At 46.3% G+C, this 21,855-nt stretch overlaps 1 protein-coding gene across 1 annotated transcript in view; it reads right to left on the bottom strand.

Annotated features, from left to right (window-relative positions):
* Positions 1-1,668: 1,668 nt before the first annotated feature.
* The window catches only part of LOC147603932 (vacuolar-sorting protein BRO1-like), an 89,983-nt gene continuing 69,796 nt past the window's right edge, over positions 1,669-21,855 (bottom strand). The window contains exons 5-9 of the mRNA XM_086796396.1: positions 3,323-3,391; positions 3,078-3,218; positions 2,910-2,958; positions 2,693-2,799; positions 1,669-2,453 (exon numbers count right to left, since the gene is read on the bottom strand). Of these exons, the coding sequence (XP_086652522.1) occupies positions 1,911-2,453; positions 2,693-2,799; positions 2,910-2,958; positions 3,078-3,218; positions 3,323-3,391 (909 nt within the window). The 3' untranslated portion in view covers positions 1,669-1,910. The remainder of the gene's footprint in view (positions 2,454-2,692; positions 2,800-2,909; positions 2,959-3,077; positions 3,219-3,322; positions 3,392-21,855) is intronic.

Raw genomic sequence — 21,855 nt, 5'->3', positions numbered from 1 at the left:
TCAATACACTATCAAATGGATAAAGAGAACCATCACACCAAGGAATGTGAATTTTGATCCATCCTATCTAACCTTTAATCTCATCCAAATAATCTCTCATTTGACATGCAAGCTTTCTAGGAAGACCATATTCTATTGTAAGCTAATTATGTAGAGTTATTTTTGAGGAATCTCAAGGTAACTAAAGATCATTAATCTAAATCATGGATTAACACTAATTATGAAACTTGATTTAAAAATACGAGCCAATTATTGTTTTGCTATTTTGAATTGAAAAAGTTCAAAAACTTCGTTGATATCACACACACAAAAAAATCCAACTCAAAAATTCTTTGTGATGGCAACATAACTTTCTACAACTTTTTTAATTTAAAAAAAAAGAAACATATGGTGCTAATTTCTAGTAGGGGCATGGTAGAGGCTAAGAGAGATAAGAAGCTGACATTTTGTTGGCGAGCAACCTAAATTTGGTTGTAAAGGTAGTAAGACCCTTCAATGTTTACTATTTTGAAAATTTCTCTAAATTTTACACAAATATTTTGAAGGTCAACCTAGTTTATGGCCTTTAAATTGAAGGTTAGAGTAGGCCTTTAAATTTCAGCTCTCTGTGGAAGGTATCGAAGGGAGAGAGTTTAAGTTGAATAAAATCATCATACAGGCCATAATCACAAAGCTGTAGGTCATTTAAGGTAGTTTCATTAATGCACCCTTTGTACCAAGTTAGAGTTGGAAATTTCACCTTTAAGAGGCCCTTTTGGGGAGCTTTAGGACCTCCTAGACTGTCCATTAAAAATAATCACAAAACTACTCATGGTGACACTAAAGGACCTTATTGTGGGAGTGTGTCCTTTTACCCCAAACAGTAAAAGTCACCCACTAGGAAAGATTTGGAGTCTTAAAAGGATCTTTAACATCAAAAGTGAAATATGGGGTATGAAGCAATGAGAAACATGGCAATTGTATACGCCCACTGCTGTAGTCTAGTGGTTAAAGAGGCAAGTGTTATCCCAGAGGTACTGGCTTCGAGCCTTGCTAACTGCAGGTGGATGTGTAACCTTGACCCTTCAACCAGTGGTGGTGTGTGTGAGTTTATACACAAGCCGGATGTAAATCTGCAATTTCCTACAATTTCAAGTTCAATATGAGAGAGAGAGAGAGAGAGAGAGAGATAGAAATTGTTGTGGAAATGTCATCAAGACTTTAAATTTTCTAGAAAAAAATAAATATCTTCCTCAAAGCTCCCTCATCCGGGATATCATTAGAAAGCTCTTGTTGGATGGTAGATTCTAAATCTACCCTCTCTTATAAAATTTATTATTTATTTATTTTACAGAGAAGAAGAGAAGACACACAGGCATTATATCAAGGTGCACCTACAGACCACCACCACCAAGTTTCAGCCACCAACTTGAAGCAAGACATCCCCGGACAGAAGGCACGGTGCCCAAAAGGAATAAAACTTGTGAGAGGAGAGAGTGATTCCACCTCAAACCCATCACAAGAGGTCCTCAAACAGCTCCATAGCCCTCTCATTAAGAGATTACTCCTGCATTACCATCATTTGTTTCGCCCTCCAGACTTCAATAAACCATGAGACCCTGACCTGATGATCAGTGGGGGTTAACTATTTGCACATGGAGCAGATGAGAGGGATACTGTGGGCGCATGAAAGGAGAATGCAACAGATAAACATGTAAAGATGAGGAAAATCTGGCTGTTGGGAGGTCACACAGCCTCGCCTTTCACATGCCACTACAAATCTGCCAAATTCATTTCGATTACATTTGAGCTTATAATTTTTAACTGATGTACAAACTGAAGAATGTACCCATTGATATGAATTTAGAAAAGGGCATACAAAGAAGCATTATTTATATCACATGCTCTATCCATACAGATAAAAAGGGAGGTCATCTGTAATAATCTCCTTGAGATGGTGGGTAGTAAGGTCCCGTAGCAGGGGCTTGGTAGGAAGGGGGTGGTTGTGAAGACCCTGGTTGTGTATTTGTGGGCGCAGCATTATAGTAAGGAGCTTGCCAACCAGGATATGGAGGTTGGCTGTAATTATAATGTGTCCCTGCTTGGGGGGGAGGGACTGGCATATAGTTAGCAGCACCCTGGTTTGGCCCAGGGGAAGAGTAATAAGCCGGCGGTGGCTGTGTTTGATGCCCCCCTAGATTGGTGCTTTGAGGAGGTGGCCCCACACGAGGCTGAGGAGGTGCTGAATGAGGGGTTCCAGAAGCATAGTAAGCAGGATGAGAAGATTGTGGTGGACCAGAAGGAACTGCTCTTTGAGGCTGACTACTAACAGGAGGATAATGCATCGATGTGCTGTTATCGCGGAAGGAGAAACCTGCCAATTGTCGTTGCAAATTTTCAATCATGTCCCGGCTTTGCACTTCACGTGTCATCGCATAGTCAGTACATTGCTGCTTTAGGCTGTTAATTGCATCCTGCAAATAAAGACAACACCAGCATTACTAGTCCACCATGTCCCCTATAAACGTACCTCCAAGTGAGTAATCACCTTGTGGTTACCCACCATAGGCACTTAAACCTAACTACTCCTTAAATGATTGTTAATTAGCTTGGATACTCGGTAAATAAAACTTCTATCTTATGTATCATCAAGTTTGACGAATTGTAGAAATGCACCTAGCACTGCAGGGACTACAGCACCTTGGATTCAGACCTGAAGTGAGAGGTAGAATTTGATGCCTGCATTGTGGATGTTATCCCGAATTTCACGATACTTTGAAACAGCAGCACTTAGTTGCTTGAAAACTCGATCACATGCCACTGACAATCGAAACAAATTCATACTTCCTCCTTATTAATGTGATTTTAACACACAACGAAAATCCAATAAGGACACTAACAACCCCATCACACCCGACAGAATGACTCACCTTTAAAATCTTCTAAATTGAAAACAGCTGCAAATGCATTGTTCTGCACCTGTAATGTAACAAGTTGAAAACAAATTAATATACAAACCAAACGTAGAGTGCTGGAGTTCATACAGCCAGGCCATCATTGTATCACATGAAAAAGCACATAATCCAAAAGATAATAACCATGATTTGCTTGAGTAATTTCTCTTGTGCTTCCACGTTTCTGCTAACTTCCAGACAGATTGGGTCGTACTTTGCAAGCTCTTTCTTGAAGAGGTCCTCGTATGATCCAGAGGTGGACATCAGCTTTGGCAAAACATTGTCCTGAGATGCAATTCACATTAGCACTTCATACCTGAAACTTGCACATGATTACCTTGGCTAACTTGGCTTTAAGCTAACCATTATCCAGATATTGAAAAGTAAACCTTCCGTTTCATTTCTTTCAATGCATCCTCCAGTCCAGCTCGTTGTGCCCCGAGTGTCTCCAGCTGCGCCTGCAGAGAGAGAAAAAGTGTGGACACAAACACAGCAGATGCTTGTTAAAAAGATGGCATCAAAGGAGTATTTTTTCGAATCAACTTTGGAGTCAACATTCTCCAATGCATGGGTTGACAAACTTATGTTGTGACTGTGAGCATAATGAAAACAAGGAGCAAAGCAAAGGCAAGCCACCATAAACATCAAACCTTTTCCATGTCTTAAATATTTTAAAAACAAGTCAATGACTCCATGCTAGCAACTCCAAAGCCTTATAGCTACCTTGGCAAGACCTAATCAATGGACTGCTCTGTAAGGCATAGTTGTGGGAAACTAGGAAATGGAAATGGATTTTTCCAGGGGAGGGAGATGGAAATGCCATGTCAACGGGGAAAAGGGGAGGGGGGGGGGTCCCATATAACAATAAATTGAAACGATTAAACTTAGCATTCAAAAATCCAAACTCCACACACAAAACAAAAAGATTTTAGACTGTAGACTCTACACTCTAAAATCTACGACGTAGATTCTACAGCGTGACCCTTGGGATTGGACATTTCCTGTTCCTCAAAGTCTTCTAACTCATCATGACCGGTCGGAAAATCTTCTTGGGCCTCTATATAGGCTCATTGTCAACATCCTCTACCGCCTCTAGAATCTCTTGAACTGTACCATCTTCATCGGACTTGTGAAAGCCAATTTATAAATCCCGGGTATACTCTTGCTTCATCCTTGCATTAACAAAGACAAGATCATGTGCTTTTTGAGTTCCAAGTCGGTTTCTCTTGTTTGTGTGGATGTTGCTAAAGGTGCTCCACAATCGCTCCAATGCTGAGCAAGAGCAAACTTGGCTCAATATTCGAATGACCAAGTTTTAGAGCCGAGGAGAATGAGCTCCATAGTCCTCCCACCAAGTTATAGCACCAACATGGAGCCTGAAATTTAAGAAATATACAATGATAAGCTCTATGTTCATATCTATTATCAAGAGATTTGCAATGTTAATTGTATTATACAATTTTAAAAGCCTTAAGATTACCTGTCACGCTTAGCATCACTCCATCCAAACATGCTCTCCTTACCTTGCAAGTTGGTCCTTCACAATTCAACGTTGCTCAAGAGAACTAGTCAACCTCTGAAGTGTGGAGTTCCAACCCCGAACTACCTCGCCATCTGCCTGTTGCTATCTTCCCTTGTGTTGAAACTCAGGGTCCAACACATATGCAGCACTATGAAGTCGACAATAGTACTGGTTCCATCTCCACAAGTTTCTCCAGCTCTTGAAGCCTTGCCTGATCAGTCTCAATGGTGCAGATGTTTTCAATCATCCGATCCATTGCCTCGTAAATCTTTCCCATGTATGGTACATCTCCATCCACCAAGCATAGGATATTTACAATTGGCAAGCAAATAAAAAGTAGATGCTTCACTTCAGGCCAGAAATCATCTTATATGATAGTACTTACACAAAGTTGCCCCAATGCTGCTTTTGAAGTAGGCCAAGCTGCCAACTCTAGGCTTGCCACCATTTGCTTCAAAGCCGGTCTCTGGCTATAGAGACGATGAAGCATAAGAAAGTTTTAGGCAAAGCGAGTCTCATAGTATTCGAGAAGCTCTTTCTTTGCGAACTTTCAATACAATGCTAACGAGAAGTTGTGGCGTGTGATGAATGTGATAATCTCCTTGTCTATATCAATCGAGCTTTTGATCCAAGGCAACTTCCCAATATCCTTTAACAAGTTGTTTAAACAATGTGCCATGCATGGACTCCATGTCACATGTGGATATCTCTGCTCTAATAATGCCTCTGCAGCTTTGTTAGCACTCTCCAAATCAGATACAAATTGTGCAACTTTATTTGGTCCCACATACTCCGCTGCCTCACTCCACATTTAAGTGTGCATTGTTAGCATATATCATCTCCTGCTGGTGGCTTTTCTAGTGTCTGCAGGGACCATTTCCATGCTCTGGCATTCTCATATTTTCCCCCATTTTCCTATATTTTTTCCCTATTTTATGGGCCTTTGATGTGGGTTGCCTATCCTTTTATGGAGCTTTTACCTATTTTCAGGTCGTGTAGGAGACCAGGAGGCAGTCGGACAGCTCATATAGGAGTATGTATATGTGCTGCCCTCTTCCTCACTTATCATCATTCCTTAATCATTCTTGATCACTTTGGTGAGCACCTTCAACCCTCTACCTACGGAGTCCACTCCTCACCTATGGGCTAGTTGTATCTACAATTTTCTTGAGGATTAGTGCATCAGCATTTTGCTGTTTTCTCTCATCTCTCTCTTGGAGCTTCAACGTTATTGTCGTTCATCTACATCTTCCCGCTGCCCTCTGACATGGTATCAGAGCTTCTAGACCTAGAATCGCTGATTGGAGGCTGATTGGTGCGCAAACTCGGTGGCTGTCCACAGTATTTCAAACCTGCGTTTTCCTCTCCGGAGGGGAAAATCTGCATTTTTTTGCGTTTTTTTCTCCTCTCTACTCTCTTTCTTGTTAAAATATTGCCTCTCTCCTTATACTGTCGTGGAGTCCTGTCGGCCTGTTTTCTACAGCCGACTGCTTCATGCACAAGTATATAAGAGTTGCTCTCTTTTATTCATTCATTCATCATTTCACTGCCCTATTTGCTGGCTCTTGTACTCTGTAACCTCAAGCTAATAAAGCTCTAGTTCTTGCTTGCAATCTCTCTCTCTCTCTCATGTTTATTTGCTTCCGCTTGTGCACATTCTTTCATGGTATCATACGCCTAGGCTCTAGTTGCTGCACACTCTGCTTCTCTTCGTTTTCTGCTTCCCTAGATTCTCCAAGCTGTAGATCCTTCAAACAGTGGCTGCGTTTCTTCTTTCTTAGCTGCGTTTTTTGCTCTACAAGCTCTCCAATTGCTGTCGGCCAGGCCCAGGTTGCATTTTCTTCTACAGAGGCAAGTGGAGGAGTTCTAGCTGTAGATTCAGTAAGTGCATCAAACAAGTGGCACATCAGCTCTTCTCCCTCCAAGATCCCCTCCCTCTTCCGGTAGGAGGTTCCCGGTGGTGTGTTTTTTTTGGGTTTCTTTTGCTACTGTCCAGCCTGCATCTTCAGAGGGGGCTATTAGTCCCTAGTTGGATCCTGTGGAAAGGTGCTTGAGAGAGCACGTGGATTGCTTAGCTACAGAGTTTGTTTGAGACATAGCTTCTTTGAGGCAGACATGGGTCCCCCCTGCATGAACAAGGAGGATAAGCTCAGTGGTTCAAACTATGATCACTGGTGGAAGCTACCTGGCTCGCACGACTACTCAACATTCCGCCTGCTCGCCTGCCTGCCACCAGCACGCCTGCTCGACCCAACATATTGGTTTAACTCCCTTTAACGTCTCCACCTGCAACGACTAGCCACCTGCAACGACACCTTGCCTGAAGAAATTTGGGGGTTTTCAAAATTGAGGTCAAAATTGCCAAATTGGAGCTCTTACATTTGCCGAAATTTGGGGCTTTTCTGAAAATTGGCCAATTAGATGCACATTGAAGCGATTGGAGTGCATAAAAATTGGGGATTTTCTGATTGGAGCATGTAATTGGGCATTACAGCTGCGATTTGTCGCGTATGTATACACATTGAGTGTAATTGGACAATTTGGTGCAGGTTTACACTTGCTTTGGTTTGCAAGCATACATTTGCGCAGGACATTTGGTTGCCTGGCAGTGCACATTGGTGCTTGGTTTGCTTGCAGCTATACTTTGTTGACATGGCACAAAATGCTACGGATGTATTTGGTGTGCTCACCCAGGAGGACAAGCTGGATGGATCTAACTACTCCCTCTGGAGTTTTATGATCCGTAATTTGCTGGTAGCCAAAGGACTTTGGGGCATCGTGTGTGGTGATGACACACGCCCACATACCATTCAGCCAGCCACGCCTCAAAGGGGAGGTGCTCAAAGAGCGTCTGATGTAGATCCTGCTCCCACACAAGAGCAGAAGAGATGGGACTCTAGAGATGCACAGGCCATGTCATTGATAGCCCTTTCAGTGAAAAGGACTATTATTCCGCACATTCGTTCATGCAAGACATCGAAGCTTGCATGGGACACATTGAAAGCAATGTATCAGGTACGCAACGAGGCAAGAGTTGCCTACTTGAAGAGGCAATTGGATCTTCTTTCTATGGATGAGGGTGACTCCATGGCAGATCATCTCACCAAAGTGAAAGATTTGCAGGAACAATTGCTCAACATTGATGAGGTTATCCCAGACAGACAGATGGTCACCAACACTCTTCATTCTTTACCGCCTTCCTACTTGGGCTTTCACACCTCTCTCAACCTCTCGATGAGAGGAGGTGGTGATCCCGTCACTTTTGAAGAGCTCATGGGTTTACTCTTGCAAGAAGAGCAAACAAGAGCAAACATATCGAGCAACCGTGGTGGAGAAAAGGCATTTACAGCCAAGGATAAGGGTAAAGCAAAGAGCTTTAAGCATGGGGGACAACAGTCTAGCAAGGCTGGTCATGGACAGCCCTCTTCTAGCGGTGAAAAGTCTGACAAAGGGGATGCAACAAGCCCAAAAAGAAGGGCAAATGTCACTACTGCCATAAGCCTGGACACTACATCAGTGAATGTAGGAAGCGGATTGCAAAAGAGAAAAAGAAAGAAGCAGGCAATGCAGTAGCAGACTCTTCGGATGACAAAGCAAAGCAATCAGCTAATGTAATCCAGGAAGAGTACACTTTTTTGGTCACATGCACTAGTGACACACCAAGTGCTTCGGACACTGATATGTCTTGCATTGCATCCGACAGACAGAATGCATCATGGTATTTTGATAGTGGTGCTTCGAGCCACATCACTTCATGCAAAGATGTATTTCAGCACTTGGTTTATGCTTCAAATGGCCGCACTGTATCATGTGCAGATCATACCACATATCCAGTAAAGGGAATTGGTAATGTCATACTTATTGCAGCCAATGGTGCCAATATATGTATGAAAAATGTATTGTATGTTCCAGGGATAAAGAAAAATCTGCTCTCCGTCTCAGCCATAAACGACCAAGGTTTAAAGGTTGAATTTGAAGATGGGAAGTGTTTGGTAAAAGACCCATCAAAGGGTTATGAAATAGTCACTTCTGGAACACGATACAAAGGCTTGTATAAGCTGGACAGCTATGACAAGCGCACTTATGATGCAAATACAGTGGCTGCCCACACTCCTGCTATGCATGATGCAGAGCTATGGCATGCTCGTTTTGGGCATGTAAATTTTCAGAGTTTGATGCTTTTGCAGAAGCATCATATGGTTGATAATATGCCGCCTCTTGAGTCTCCGCCAAGACATGTATGTGAGGGGTGTATTTTGGGAAAGATGCATCGGAAACCATTCCCCAAAGATTGAGCTGTTAGAGCTGAAAATAAATTACAGCTCATACATAGTGATGTATGTGGTCCAATGCGGACACCATCCATAGGGGGGCATCTTTACTTTGTCACATTCATTGATGACTACTCCAGGTTTGCTTGGGCTTACCCTTTGAAAACGAAAGAAGATGTGTTTACATGCTTTCGACACTTTGTAGCAATGGCTGAAAATATGTGTGCATGTAAAGTCCAAACACTCCGCTGAGATAGAGGTGGAGAATACATGTCAAATGCATTCAAGGATTATATGCTTCAAAAGGGCATCAAACACCAATGTACTGTGCCTTATACACCGCAGCAGAATGGTGTAGCTGAGAGGAAAAATAGATCTCTCATGGAGATGGCACGATGCATGGTGAAAGCACAAAAGTTGCCTCACAAATTTTGGATGGAAGCTATAATGTGTGCAACTCATGTGTTGAACAGGTGTCCAACAAAAGCTTTGAAAACCATAACACCATTTGAGGCTTGGTATAGCCGAAAGCCAACAGTGGATTATATGCGTACATTTGGGTGTTTGGCATATGCACATGTGCCAGAACAACTCCGAACAAAGCTTGATGACAAAGCAATTAAATGCATTTTTGTGGGCTACAGCAATGAGAGCAAAGGATACCGTCTTTATAATCCAACTACACGAAGGATTTTTGTCAGTAGAGATGTGGTATTTGCTGAAAATTCAGAACAGCCCATGGTCAGCTTGTATAAAAATAATGATACAGGCATACAGGACATGTTTGATGGACTTTTACCCATTGCAATTAGGGGGGATTCAGATCAGCCAGTCCCTACACAAGAACCAGCCCCTACACAAGAAAATCCACATGTAGAACATGTGGAACAGCCAGCCATTCAGCCCCCTTCTGTGGAAGAAGTGGAAGATCTTGTCAGGGAAGAGCAAACAGCCATAGACACAGCCAAGTCAGTGCCAAGATGGTTGCTGAAAACTTTGCAAGAAAGCAAACTTGCAGCTCCACTCACAGGTAGAACAAGGGCTAGTTCCAGCCATGCCTTGAATGTACATCGTGGGGAGTCTGCATTCGCAATGGGTGGTCTCTTTGATTCAGAAGAGCCTTCTTCTTATGAAGAAGCACATGAGAATGAGCATTGGTTGCAAGCTATGCAAGCTGAAATTTCTTCTATCATGAAGAATAATACATGGGATCTTGTGGAATTGCCTAAAGGCAAGCATGTAATTGGCACAAAGTGGGTGTACAAAGTCAAAAGAAAGTCTGATGGTACTATTGACAGGTACAAAGCAAGACTTGTGGCTAAAGGCTACTCCCAGAAAAAGGGAATAGATTATGAAGAGACTTTTGCTCCTACTTCGAGAATGACCACAATAAGATCAGTGATTGCATTGGCTGCCCATAAAGGATGGAAAGTGCATCAGTTGGATATCAAAACTGCATTCTTGAATGGGGATTTACAGGAGGAAGTATATGTAAATCAGCCCATTGGTTTTGTGGTTCCTGGTGAGGAACATAAAGTATGCAGGTTGCACAAAGCATTGTATGGGTTAAAGCAAGCTCCAAGAGCTTGGTATGATAAGATACATGCTCATCTAACCAGCCAAGGTTATGAGAATAGTCCAGCTGAAAGCACATTGTATGTGAAGAAAACCGATGCCGATATTCTCATAGTCATCTTGTATGTAGATGACATGCTCATTACAGGTACAAGCAAAGCACAAATTTCAGATTTCAAAGCTGAATTTGATATGTCAGATTTGGGGCCTTTACACTACTATCTCGGCATACAGTTTATGCATACAGATGATGGCATTGTTATGCAGCAAACTAAGTACATAAAAAGTTTGCTAAAAAGGTTTCACATGGATGAATGTAAGCCCATTTCTACTCCGGTAGAATCAGGTGTACGGCTTACTATGCATGATATTGGAGAGCCTTTTGAGGCCGGCCTTTATAGCCAGGCAGTGGGATGCCTCATTTACTTGTGTAACACGAGGCCAGACATATCTTTTGGGGTGTCTTTGTTGAGCAAATTCATGCACAGCCCAGGCACAAAGCATTGGCAAGGAGTCAAACGCATTTTTCGATATCTTAAGGGTACCCTGGATCTTGGTTTGTTCTATCCCAGGGGGGGCAGCTTGCAGCTTTATGCATACAGTGATTCAGATTGGGCTGGTGATTATGATACCAGGCAATCCACCAGTGGGAATTGTTTTTTTCTTGGCAGCTCATGCATATCTTGGTTGAGTAAAAAGCAACCCACTGTTGCTACATCTACTTGTGAGGCTGAGTATAGGGCAGTCTTTACAGCTACAGTAGATTGTGTATGGTTGAGGAGACTATTGGCTGATCTTCGTGAGTGTCAGCAGACACCCACCACCATTCTCACTGATAGCCAGAGTGCTATGGCCGTGGCACGAAATCCAGTATTTCATGCACGTACCAAGCACATAGAGATTCATTATCACTATGTCAGAGAGAGGCTACATGCAGGGGAGATCAGTTTATCTTATTGCCCTACACAGGATAATGTTGCAGATCTATTCACAAAGGCTTTACCTCGAGAAAAGTTTGAAGCTTTCCGCAAAGCTTTGGGCTTACTCTCATACAGAGAGTGATCTGCTACCTTGTACAGGTTCACACTTCCACTACAGGGGGGATTTGTAGGCATATGCTCACTTATGGTAGTGCTATGTGTGAACAGGGCTTAACCAAGGGCACTTTTTCCCATGTGGTTTTTCCCCTTGGACATCAAGTGTGAAAGGACACTCTTAACATATAATATTTTGTACTTCTATATTATATGGATGTGGCACACATGCAAGGGTTGACTTGCATTTTGTGGATAGCACACTTTTGGCTCTCTCTCTCTCTCTCTCATTTGTATGTGTGAGCTTCTCTACCCTGCACCTAACCCTAATGTGCAGGTTTGTGTGTGTGAGTGTGTGAGTCCAATATCCAACAATCTGGCATCCCAAATACCGCACTGCTGTGCCTGGAGGAATCCATCTGAAACCGGGGTCCGGGCTCCATGCCGGAGTGGGAGCACTACTGATCCAAAAGGCCACTGTCTTGCGCCAATTGATCAATGCTCCCGAAGCTGCACTAAAAACCTGGAGCGACTGCTCAGCCCGAATAAGATTGGCCTCATGGCCATGCAAAAATAAGCCCGTGTCGTCTGCAAACTCAGCATCAAGCAGGTCCTCCCCCCGGACTGGGAGCTGCAGTCCTCTCAAACCAACCTCTTCTGCCGTCAAATACATACTCATAGCCTCCACAAAGAAGAGAAAAAGGAAAGGGGCGAGAGGACACCCCTGACGGACTGATCTGGTCAGCTCAAAACTCGGCCCCCGTCCTCCTGCAATCAGCACCTGGCTGCGAGCTGTGGAATACAGAGCTGCCACCCCTCTGATCCATCCTGGCTCAAAGCCCAGGCGAAGCATAGTGCCCTCTAAGAAACCCCAATCAACTCTATCGTATGCCTTCTCAAAATCGAGAAGCATCACGACCAAGTCCTCGCCAAGAAATCTAGCTCGGGCCGTCGCCTCCCAGAAAGTAAAGATGTTGTCAAGGATACTGCGCTCCTTGACAAATCCTGTCTGAGTAGCATGAATCAACTCCCCCAGGAAGGGCTGGATCCTCAAACTCAAGGCCTTTGCTAAGACCTTGTAGACAGTATTGAGGATCGTAATAGGCCTCCAATGCCGAATGTCATCTGATCCTCCCTCCCCCTTGGGGATAAGATAGATCAAGCCCTCTGAAAAGCTCTGCGGCATCACCCCAGTGTCCAAAACATGCTGAAAGCCCCTGCGGAGGCCTGGCCCCAAAAGGTCCCAATAGCGCATAAAAAAGGCTGGCGTCAGACCGTCCTCCCCTGGGCAACTATGTCGCGGCAGGACCCTCAAGGCCTCGGCAAGCTCAATCTCTGACAGAGGCGCACCTAGAACTGTACGCATATGGTCTGTGACCCTCCTCTGCACATGGGCCCACACAGTCTGTCTGCAAACATCTCGATCCTCAGTGGCTGGCTCCGCTGAAAGCAGGTCACTATAAAATGCAGTGGCAATGGCTCTGATCTCCCCGAGCTCAGTAGCTACCGATCCATCCGGTCTACCAAGCTGGTGGACTCCTGCTCGCGCATGACGGGGTCCAGTGATCTCAAAAAACTCTCCAGTCACTCTATCACCAAGCTGCGTCCACTGAGAGGCCTGACGACGATAGTAAAACTCATGTCTCTGCTCCTCTACCTCTCTAACCTCCTGGCGTGCCTGGCTCAGCTGAGACGCCACCCACTCACATGTAGGCTGCTGCTCCTGAAGGCGCTGTAGCGAAGCAAGGCTGTGTCTCAGCCGTTGCTCCCGCTCGCGAATCTCTCCCAGTCGTGTCAAAGCTGCAGCGTGTAGAAAAGAGCTAAGATCAATGAGTCCCTGGGCACACTGGCCCGCTGCATCCTGGTCAGAGCACTGACTATCATGCCAGATCCTCTCAATGTCCTCAGCGAGACTGGGATCTGTAAGTACCCTCTCTGGGATCCTCAACTGCAAGCTGGGCTCCCGTGTCCCCTCCTCCAAAGTCAATATAACTGGCGCATGATCTGAAAATGAGGTGCCAGCGAGAATGCCGACGGAGCCCCCTCGCTCCCCTAACCAGTCGCCCACATAAAAGCGATCAATCCGTGATAGATTAGTCCCTCCCTGCCGGCGATCCGACCGAGAGAAACTAAGACTGTCCTGAGACCGGGAGAAAGCCCCATGCTGCCATGCATCGGTGATCCTCAGTGACATGCAAAACCGGTCCCAAGCTGCAAGCTCCGTGCCGTGCACTGTAACATGACTGCCTCCCACCCTATCTGCCGGGTCCTCAAGCATGTTGAAGTCTCCCCCAACACACCAATGTGCGGCCTCTGGCAATGCATCTGTAACCTGAGTCCAGAACTCTGCTCTGGCACTAGCATGATTGGGCGCATAGATGTTGAGCACACCCAATAGCTCATCATGCATCCTCAGAATGACATACTGTGCTCTACCAGGCACAATGATCCCTCGATCCACAATGGCCTGCCGCCATACATCTGCAATGACCATGCATACTCCTCCCTGTCCACCCAAAGGACCAAACCCTGCAGACCAAAAAGTGTCCCATCTACCAGGCATCACCGAACCATATCTCCGGATCCTGCTCTCACCCAAGTGGTGCTCCTGCATCATCAAAATATCAATGCTGCCACCAACCAGGCATCTCTGAAGCTCCTGCCTCAAGCAACCACGATAGCGTATAAAGTGTGCTCCGCCAAGGCCCTGTACATTCCATGAGCTGATCCTCATGGATGCCCTGCTGAGGTGGATGCTATCTCAGCCGTACGGCGGGCCTTCGCAAGCGGCTTGGATGGAGAGTAGTCCCCATCCGAACGGCTGCGAATCTGCCCACCCGGTGTACTGCAAGAATCCCGGATCAGGTGCCAATGGCTGTGGCCCATGGCGACTGCCTCCCGCTCTGACAGAGCAACCTCGTGTATACACACATATCCAGGGTCGCGTGCTAAGTCTGCCACTATGCGCACGACCAAATGCCGAATCCCTGAGGTATCCACACTCCCGGGATCCAAGAAAAAATGAGCCAACTCCCAAAGTCGGCCTATCACATCTGTCACCTCCAGATCGCTCATGTGATGAGAAAACTCAACTGCCTTAGTCTTCAAAGTGCTGAGGGCGAGCTCTAGAGTCCACTCCCGGTCGCAAGGGCCACATAGAGGGAACGAGAAGGCCACCGCTGAGTCTAGTGCCTCCTCCCCGCGGGCCGGAGGTATCACTACATGAACTCGGATGGGTGCTGGCTCATGGGGGCCCTCTGCTCCAAAAAGCCGTGTGAAGGTATAATCAAAAGCCTCCGAGCGCTGTCTAATGCCAAGGCGACTCAGTCGCCGACTGCGGATAGATGAAATCCGTGAAGCCCTAATCGGCATAGGTCTCCTCTGTGATGCTCGAGTGAGGTCAGTGCTCAGCGCTCTCCGGACTGCAGGTGAGCGCCAGGGAACTGCCAGGGCCTCCCGGGAAGGTGAGGCGGGTGGAGGGGGAGGAGGGGGAGGCGAGGGAGGTGGAGAGGGAGCCGCTGCCGAAACCGGAGCGGAGACGGGAGGAGGCGATGGTGGAAGCGAGGCGGTGGGAGGGGACGGGGGTGGGGGGGGGGGGAGGTGGGGGTGCTGGCATCTCCTGGTCCTCAGACGTCGCCGCGAGGGTCTCCTCCTGGAGGGGAGAAAAGCTGTTCCTCACGGGGACCTAGTGAGGCTGAGACTGTGGCTGCTGCTGCAGCGGTCTCTGGGCGTGGTGCTGTGGCTGTCTCCCTCGGCGGCGCCCCTGTCCAGGTTGCCACTCCGAGGTCTCTGTGGCCTGAGCAGGTGTCCCGGAGGCAGCCTGCCGAGCCGAATCTGTGGGCGGGCCATCAGTAGCCTGCTGCTGTGGTGAGGGTCGGGGTCTCCTGTGAGGACAGGCCCTGGCCAGATGACCGACCTGCCTGCAAATGAAGCACTGGTTCGGGAGCCCCGAGAACTCCACTCTCTGATCTATCCAACCCCCCCCCCTATCCTAGGTAGCTGAATGACCTTAGGAAGGGAGGAGATGTCAGACACCAACACTCTGACCGAAGGTAGCCCAGCTGCTCTGGCCACCACTGAAGCTGCTGAGGGGCCCGTCTCTAGTACCGAGCCCACCAATGCTCCGAGCCTGGAGAGGAGCGGAAGATACTCCCGGCGGAGACCAGGGAAACAAACTGTAACATGGAAGAGGCGCTCTCCCTGCTCCGCCGCTGCTGGGTCAAATCCATGCTGCCAAGGTCTGAAGAAAGCCCGAGCACCCCTGATGTCAAGGGGACTCATGGCAAGGACCTTGGCAACGCTCTGGGCGGCCTCGAACTCGATCTGATAATGTCCCCGGCCCAGAAGCTGTACATCCAGGATCTTGCCCACATCTGCAAGAAGGCGGGCCTGAAGAAGATCCCTGATCTCCCCTCTGCTGGGGCGAGTGCCGACTATACGGCAGATGGTGGAATGAGCGTGGAGGCGTTCCACCTCTGCGGTGAGGCTCGCTTCCTCTTCCGGCGAAAGAGAAAGCTTGATGGGGGTGACCTCAAGGGCGGGCGAGGGGGCTGCGGATGAGTCCCTCTGAGGCGGGGCGGGAGGAGCCTCCATCAGAGTCTGAAGTTGCGGCGAAGGCGAGGCGAAGGCGGGATCCTGCTGGAACCGAACTGCACACAGAGAGGCGGGATACGGAGCGAAAAAGGAAAACAAAACCCCAAGGGGGGGGCGGAAGCAAGAAAAAGGAGGGAGGGGGGGGGTGGGAGAAGGCGAAGGAGAAAAAAGAAAAAAACCCTAAAAAAGGGGGAAGGCGGGGGCTGCGCGCAAGAGGGAAGGGAGGAAGCGAGCAGGCGGAGGGGGGCGCGAAGACAAGGGGGAGGCGCGAGGAGGCAGCAAGCGGAACAAAAAAGGGGGGGGGGCGCAACAGCGGAAGCAGGCGCGGGGGGGGGGGGGGGGGGGGGGGGGGGGGCTAAAAGGGCCGGCGGCGGGCAATGCAGGGAAGGCGGAGGGGGGAAGGAGCAAGGGGAAGACGGGGGGGCGAGTAGGGGGGGGGGGGGGGGGCGACAGGTGCAGTGCAGTATCGCGAGCAGGGAGAGGAGAGGCGGGAGCTTCAGCGAGCCGGATTATCCTGTAGTGGGAGAGAATTGCCAAGAATTTCTTATCCGTATGCAAGCTCTTCTCCATGCACAACAAGAAGCATTGAATCTCTACCGCCGTGAGGATCCATTGGTACATGACCGTTTGAAGGCCAAGAAAGCTGAATCTTATATGGATCATGCAATGGCAATGATTGCGCAAGAGTTGTACATGCAGTCGAGGGATGCAGTACGTGCATACTTGGCTTGTACCGAGGATGCCTATGCAGAAAAGGCAACCATCCCACATGTCTTGGAATCCCCACAGGTGCCCGAACAAGAACTTATGTCTAAGAGGATGAATCTCCATGCTATGGGAGAGGAACAATCAGTGACTTCACGCCATGCAGGAATACCTTATGTAGCCCGTGAAGGATACAATGTTTATGGCAGTGATCAAAATGTATATCAAATGCCATTGCCGGCTGAAAATGTGCATGCACAACACATGCAACATGGGCTGCAGTTTTCTGTTGGTGCAGGTATTCTGCGTATCTCTCATGCCACTCATGCCTTCGAGTGTGCTCGTGAGAGAGAAGCTATGGCTGAAAATGTATCAATGCATGTTGAGGGGCCAGCCATGCCTCATGCTTATAGGGCACATGTATCTATGCCTTATGCAGCACCTTTTGGTCTAAAAATGATGCTAGTCAGGGGCTGTCCCAATGGACAAACATGGAGGAAAACATGTTGAGATGCAAGCACATGCATCAAAGTCTCGTGACTTCAAAGCCGGAGACAAATCTGTAAAGTTTGACACATATCATGGGGAATATGATGCATCAAAGGCACCTAGTTTGATATTGCTTTCAGTGAAGAGGATTTCACTCAGAAATCCATGATCCAACATGTGAGCATGTTCATGAAAGGCACTGCTGCCCATTGGTGGCTCACGGAGAAGCTCTCACCGAATCCCGTTAGATCGTGGGAAGAGTTCAAGGAGAGGTTATATACTCAATTCTTGCCTCCCAATGCATTGAATGAGATAACAATGAAGTGGGATTGGGTGAAGCAAAATGAGGGGGAATCGGTAAATGCATATGTACAAAAGTTTTGGAAAGTGCTTTTGGAGGTGTCTCCATTTATGCATGTCACCGAGGCAGAAAGGAAGAGAAGGTTTCAATCGGGATTGCAACCCGTGTACAAAGCGGGACTACAAATGTATCCTGGTCATATCTTACACCAACTAATCGTAGCCGCCACCGCCACCGAGCAATTGGAACTGAAATTGAGTCGATCCAATAAGGCAGGGTTGTCCAAAACCTGCAAAATGATGGACAGCTACCTAAAAAGGACCAAAACCAAGATAAAAATGGTCCAAAGGCTGAAAATAACACTACCAAGAAGCGTCCCTTCAAACTGAGAGACTATGGTCTCACTCCAGAGTAGAAAAAGCAATATATGAGTAAGGGGAAATGCTTTACTTGTGGTAGGACCGAGCATATTGCAAAGGCATGCCCAAACAAGAAGAAGCGTGATAATGCAAATGCATCAAAGCCTAATGTGCATATGGTTCCGGATGTGCAGGACAACCCTTCACATGATAGCAAAGACAGGGTTATATGTAAAGCTTGGGGACAACTTAAGGATCAGCCCGCTTTGTTCATGTTTGATGATTGTGTATATGAAAATTTCATATCCACACAGATGGCAGCTGCTTTGGGTATTGAAGTGGAGGACATGGGTCCTCAAATTGAAGCAGGGGCTGCCTTTGTTGGTAGAGAAGTGCAGGTCATGCCTATTTTTGGCAAGTTGCGCATACACATTCAAGGCTATGTGGATCATGAGGATTTTCTTGTGGCACCTTTGAATGGCTGTGATATATTGCTTGGAAAGCCTTGGCATACACGTATTGATCCGTGCAAGGCTTACACATTCAAGGCTATGTGGATCATGAGGATTTTCTTGTGGCACCTTTGAATGGCTGTGATATATTGCTTGGAAAGCCTTGGCATACACGTATTGATCCGTGCAAGGCTTACAAGACTAACAGGATCACCTTCATGCATAAAGGCCGAGAGCATGTAATTGATATTGGTGAAGAGGGTGATACCATTCCCCTTGTATCTCATGTACAAATTAAGAAAGTAATGAAAAAGAGTGTTTTTGCGTACTTGATTTTTGTACAAGATCATGTTGAGGAAAATAATGTGTAAACACTCTTAGTAATGATAGGCAGAAATTCTTGCAAGAACACAATGATTGTTTTGCAGATGAGCTACCAAATGAGTTGCCACCCGTACGACCGGAAGATCATCGCATTGATCTTGTGCCGGGTAGCTCACCACCTAATAGGCTAGCCTATCATGTAAGTGCATCCCAAAAAGAGGAGATCATGAAGCAAGTGAATGAGCTTCTTGAGAAGGGTTTGGTTCAGCAAGCTCTTCCCCATATTGTTCACCCGTCCTCTTGGCTCAAAAGAAGAATGGATTCTTTCGTATGTGTGTGGATTATAGAGCTTTGAATAAACTTACCATCAAGAATGAGTTTCCGATTCCACGCATAGACGACATCCTTGACAAGTTGGATGGATCGGCATGCTTTAGCCGAATTGATCTCAAGAGTGGATATCATCAAGTGCGTGTAGTGCTTAAGGATGTACACAAAACTGCTTTCAGGACAGCATTTGGGCTTTATGAGTATCTTGGTATGCCTTTTGGTCTTACAAATGCTCCGACTACATTCAATAGAATGATGGATCGCATATTCTGTGGGTATAGGAAATTTACAGGTGTCTTCTTTGATGACATCCTAGTCTTCTCGAAGACCGAAGAAGAGCATAAAGCTCATTTGGCCATTGTTTTTGAAGAACTCCGTAAGCATAAACTCTTCATAAATGCAAAGAAGAGTGAGTTCTTCTTGTCAGAGATACATTATCTTGGGCATATTGTGTCCAAAGATGGAGTGCGGATGGATCCTGCACAGATTGTTGCGATTCGGAATTGGCCCGAATTGAGTTCGGTGCATGAGATCCGTAGTTTTCTTGGATTATGCTCTTACTACCGCAGGTTAATTCGGCACTTTGCATGGATTGCTTCTCCTTTGCATGATTCGACAAAGAGGAAAGCCGTGTTCAAATGGACTAATGTAGAGGGATGCATTCCTCAAATTGAAAGATGCAACTACTCATGGTCCAGTGTTAATCATTCTGGATTTGCAAAAGCCCTTTAGTGTGGAATGTGATGATCTGGAAATTGCATAGGAGCTGTCCTTAATCAAGAGGGATATGCCATGGCTTATGAGAGCCGTAGATTGCATGATGGATAGCTATCTCTCGGCATTTATGAGAAAGAGCTCTTGGGTGCAATTCATGCACTTACTATATGGAAACATTACCTTCTTGTGCTGATTTCACTGTGAAGACAGATCACCTGAGTTTGAGGTATTTTCTTACACAAACTAAGTTGTCTGAGAAGCATATGAGGATGGCCAATTTCCTCTCTATGTTTCATTTTCAAATCTTGCACACCACAGGGAAGAAGAATGTAGTGGCAGATGCATTGTCATGAAAGCCGTATGTAGCAACTATCTCGGTTGCCTCTCATGGGGACTTGTCTACCATGCGTGATTTGTATCATACAGATGTTGATTTTGCCACTATTTGGGCTGATTTGATGGTTGGTCATGCACATGCCTCATATGTGAACAAAGAGGGTTATCTCATGAAAGATAATTGCCTATGTGTGGTGTAGACATGAGAGAAAAGGTTTTGGATGAGTGCCATGCTCCTCCATATGCTGGTCATAGAGGCATAATGCCTACTACGCTCATGATTGAGTGGTATTTCTTTTGGCCAGGTATGCGGAAGGACATAGAGGCACATGTACGTGCACGTATTACTTGTCAAAAGGTGAAATTTGATAGGCAAAAGGCACCAGGTTTGCTTCAGCCATTGCCTATTCCCATGTAGCCATGGGAAAGTATTACAATGGATTTCATTATGGACTTGCCACACACCCAACAGGGTAATGATGCAATTTGGATAATTGTGGACAGGTTTAGCAAGCAAGCTCATTTCTTGCTGGTCAAAAAGACCATCAAAGCTGTGCATATGGTTAAAATATATCTTGCACAAGTGTTCAAGCATCATGGAATGCTGAAGTCCATTGTGGGGGATAGAGATCCCAGGACTACAAGTCTCTTTTGGCGGGCCTTATTTGATAATATGGGCACCAAATTGGACTTCTCATCAGCTTATCACTCTCAAACGGATAGGCAAAGTGAGGCTGCAAATTCAGCCGTGTTGGATCTCTTGAAATGTTATAAGGCGGATCAGAAGTCTTCTTGGGAGAAGTACTTACCGCTTGTAGAATTTGCATACAACAACACGGTACATGTATCTACGGGAAAGGCCCCGTTTGAGATTGTTTATGGTAAGGTGGTTTTGCAACCCATCCTTCGTACAAAGGATGAGATATTTGCAGCTGATGAGTATGTAAGAGACTTGGATATTGCTTTTGCTCAGGTGCGGACATTCATTGCAAGGTCACAAGACAAGCATAAAAAGGTTGCCGACAAGCATAGAAGGCAATTGGATGTTAAAGAGAATGATTGGGTATTGCTGAAATTTGAGAAAGCAAGACTTGCAAAGAGGCATGGCAAAGAGCGTGCATATCCTAAGCTTGCAACCAGGTACTATGGGCCTTTTCGAGTGATCGAGAAGATCAATGAAGTGGCTTTCAAATTGGCATTACCTATGTGAGTCTCCTTCGCAAGTATGTAGGGCCGGAGCCCAGTGAAATGGTCATTGAGGATCCACTAGAAGTGGATGAGCTTGAGGAGATCTTGCAGCCAGAGCAGATTGTGTATCACAAGGAACGCAAGCTTGCTGTAGGCAAAGTTGTGAGGCGTTACCTTGTGAAGTTTAAGAACTATCTTCCCATTGATGCTAAATGGGTAGATGAAGAGTTCTTCAGAGATTGGCTGCATGTACTTCAGACATATTTGGATGCTTTTCAGTTGCGGACAACTGTTTAGAAGCCGGGAGGGATGTCACCATTTGGCCACCCCATTGGTCCACCCGTGTTTTCTTATCATGTATATACATTGGACTGGTGTCCATGGCAGTTGTTTATGCCGGGGATTGATGCCACTCATGTGATACTGTGGACTTGGCTTTTCGTTGGGACTTGTGCCTCCGTGTACATGCCCGGAAATGCTTGGTGGATTGGTGTTCCATTAGGTCTGGTACCTCGTGTACTTGCCTGGAGCACGTCTATTTTGGTATAGTCTCATGAACGGAGATTGTCCATACCAATGCTGCATTGCATAGCATCTTTATGTGCTTGCTTGCAATTGAAATTGCATGCTGTTTTCATGCTTGCTTGGCCAATGTGTAGTTCGGGGTAAGGGGATGTCCGCCCACGAACCGTGCGTGTGAAACTGTCTGCTGACATGGTTATGTGG

Source organism: Cibotium barometz, chromosome 63 (assembly GCF_041138505.1).
Source record: "Cibotium barometz isolate CiBa-2024 chromosome 63, ASM4113850v1, whole genome shotgun sequence".
NCBI classification, from domain to species: Eukaryota; Viridiplantae; Streptophyta; class Polypodiopsida; order Cyatheales; family Cibotiaceae; genus Cibotium; species Cibotium barometz.
The sequence above is the reverse complement of the archived record's forward strand: the minus strand, read 5'-3'. Positions and strand labels throughout refer to the sequence as shown.